The 2,750-nt window shown below is 35.1% G+C and overlaps 1 protein-coding gene across 13 annotated transcripts in view; it reads right to left on the bottom strand.

Annotated features, from left to right (window-relative positions):
* Window positions 1-2,750, bottom strand: part of LOC106874069 (uncharacterized) — a 93,376-nt gene that overhangs the window by 9,896 nt on the left and 80,730 nt on the right. For 7 of the 13 annotated variants that reach the window (XR_008264231.1, XM_052968298.1, XM_052968299.1 and 4 more), the window contains 2 exons: window positions 2,264-2,305; window positions 1,328-1,416 (listed from right to left, as the gene is read on the bottom strand). Coding sequence is in view for 9 of the 13 variants with exons in the window: in XM_052968298.1 (XP_052824258.1) it covers window positions 1,373-1,416; window positions 2,264-2,305 (86 nt within the window). In the remaining 4 variants the exon portion in view is untranslated. Of the gene's footprint in view, window positions 1-1,327; window positions 1,417-2,263; window positions 2,306-2,750 lie in introns of those variants that run through there. The other 6 variants (XM_052968297.1, XM_052968301.1, XM_052968302.1 and 3 more) reach the window with 4 other exon arrangements.

The raw sequence follows: 2,750 nt of genomic DNA, 5'->3' as shown, positions 1-2,750 counted from the left end.
ATTGACTTTCATATATTTATATTGATATACATATATATACGTGTGCTTGGGTGCGTGTGTGTATATACATCTCTATATATAAAGATGATGCGTAGTCTAGACGGCGTTTTTAGATTTCGTTATTCTCTTTAACCCGGGCAACGCCGGGTATTTCTGCTAGTTATTATTATTATTATTCAGTAGTTTTATTTTTATAGCGTGCTTTCACTTCACTACCGAGTGCAGCTCTGTGTGCCTTGGGTATGTGCTGTGGTTTGCTGTGATGCTCTTATGGTTACTGTATTGAAAGTGTTTTGCGTAGGATGTGTGCAGTGCCCAGTAGTGCAATTTTCTGTATGTTATATATATTTGTAAGTCCTGGTGTTTTTGTTATGTATTTGTCTGAATATTTTTTTTATCATACTTAAGGTGCCTACTATGATAGGAATTGTTTCTGTTAACCATAATCAGGAGTGAATTTTGATACTCAACAGCAACAGCTGATCATATTCACCATTGCATGTCTCTTCAAAACTCTCTCATGTCTAGGCAAATATCTACTTGATTCAATATTGTGCATATAATTATTTGGTTCTTTTATTCTTTTACTTGTTTCAGTCATTTGACTGTGGCCATGCTGGAGCACCACCTTAAGGGGTTTTAGTCAAACAAATTGATCCCAGGACTTATTCATTGTAAACCTGGTACTTATTCAATTGGTCTCTATGGTCGAACCGTTAAGTTACAGGGACATAAAAAAACCAACATTGGTTGTCAAGTGATAGTGGGGGGATAAACACAAGCAAACACACAAAAACATACATGTGTATTAAACGATGATGATGATGATGATGATATATATATATAGCACCAACCGATCGTGGCCGTTTCCTGCCTCCTCTGGACCCTGTGCTGGTGGCACGTAAAAAGCACCCACTACACTCACGGAGTGGTTGGTGTTAGGAAGGGCATCCAGCTGTAAAAACACTGCCAGATCAGACTGGAGCCTGGTGCAGCCTCCTGGCTTCCCAGACGCCGGTCAAACCGTCCAACCCATGCTAGCATGGAAAACGGATGTTAAACGATGATGATGATGATATATATGTAAAGGGCTTCCTTCAGTTTTCATCTACCAAATCCACTCACAAGGCTATGGTTCACCTAAAGCTATAATAGAAAACACTTGCCCAAAGTGCCACAAAGTGAAACTCAAACTGGAACCATGTGGTTGGGAAAGAAGCTTCTCACCACACAGCCAAGGCTGCACTTATATTGGTATAAATAAAGCTTACAAGATATATGCTTACGAAGGGTATGGATTAGTAAAAGGGTAAAATATCAGACTTACATATGAATGTTAGCAACATTAAAATTTTCAAAGTTTGAATTTCAATCATACATATATCAGGTCATCCCAAAAGTTCTGGCTGATTTTACCTTTTTTAAAATTGAATGAAATTCAATAGTATTTTAGAATGTTGAATGAAATTAAAAATTATTTTTATGCATTTGTGTACATTTAAACTAATTAAATATTATTTTACAGAATAATAGAATTAAAATTTCTTGGATTAAAACCCTTTCTAACATTGAAGTATCCAAAGAGCATTTGAGGCACATAATGCTTTATGAGTACAAAAAAGGAAACTCTGCAGCCGAAGCGACTCGAAACATACACTCAGTTTATGGGAAAGAATGCTTGAATGAAAGAACTTGTAGAAGATGATTTGCAAAATTCAGAAGTGGAGATTTTGGCCTTGAAGATGAAGATCGAACAGGACGTCCAGTTGAGTTTGACGATAAGCTCGTTGAGGCATTACTTGGAGAAAATCCTGCATTATCAGTTGAAGAATTGGCAATAAAGCTGAGTTCAAACCATACAACTTTTCATCGTCGTCACCAACAACTTGGAAAGGTTCCTAAACTTGGAAAATGGGTGCCTCATGAATTGTCCAAAAGCAACCGCAAAACCCGAGTTGACATCTGCTCTTCTCTCCATTCTTGCACACTCATTTCACCCTTTTTGGATAGACTTGTGACTGGTGACAGAAAATGGATCTTCTATTGAAATGTTAAACGTCATAAACAGTGGCTTGGTAAAAAGGAAAAAGCTCAACCACAACTGAGAAGAGAACTTCATGGGAAAAAGGTTCTTCTCTCTATCTGGTGGGATTGCAAAGGAGTAATTCACCTTATTCTACTCAAAGAAAGAATGAGCCAAAATATTTGCTAACTCTTGCTCAAATTAACGTAACTTTTGTTAATAAATTGCTTATATACTTACCACCAGGTTTCTTTGAAACGTTAATGTAAGTGCCTTCCACATCTTTAAGAAATTAAAAAAGAACAAATAGCATGGTTATAAATAGTATTTAATTTAAGATAGCTGTGTACTGATTCTACCATAATAAATACTGAGATAGACTCAAACACACTCACACATACTACATGCATATTAATAGACAAAAGTTAAAGTGACATATTTCATAAGAGTTAGCTCCCTGTCCGTTTTAAAGATAGTTCCTAAGATCATGTGTACTAATAATAACAATTGTACTTTCCTCGTTGTTTCATTTCTAAATATTTGGGCTCACTAAATATTTAGTTCTTCCACAACATCAAGAAATTAAATTTAAAAAATGGGCATATTTATTGTTTGAAGAGGATGTTTTAAATATTTTGACATTACACAGAAAGTAGTAATATATATATATATATATATATATATCATCATCATCATTATCATCGTTTATATATATAAATATATATAT

The sequence above is a fragment of the Octopus bimaculoides genome, chromosome 5, assembly GCF_001194135.2.
Source record: "Octopus bimaculoides isolate UCB-OBI-ISO-001 chromosome 5, ASM119413v2, whole genome shotgun sequence".
Classification (NCBI taxonomy): domain Eukaryota; kingdom Metazoa; phylum Mollusca; class Cephalopoda; order Octopoda; family Octopodidae; genus Octopus; species Octopus bimaculoides.
Note: the sequence above shows the minus strand (reverse complement) of the source record. Positions and strands in the feature narration are given on the sequence as shown.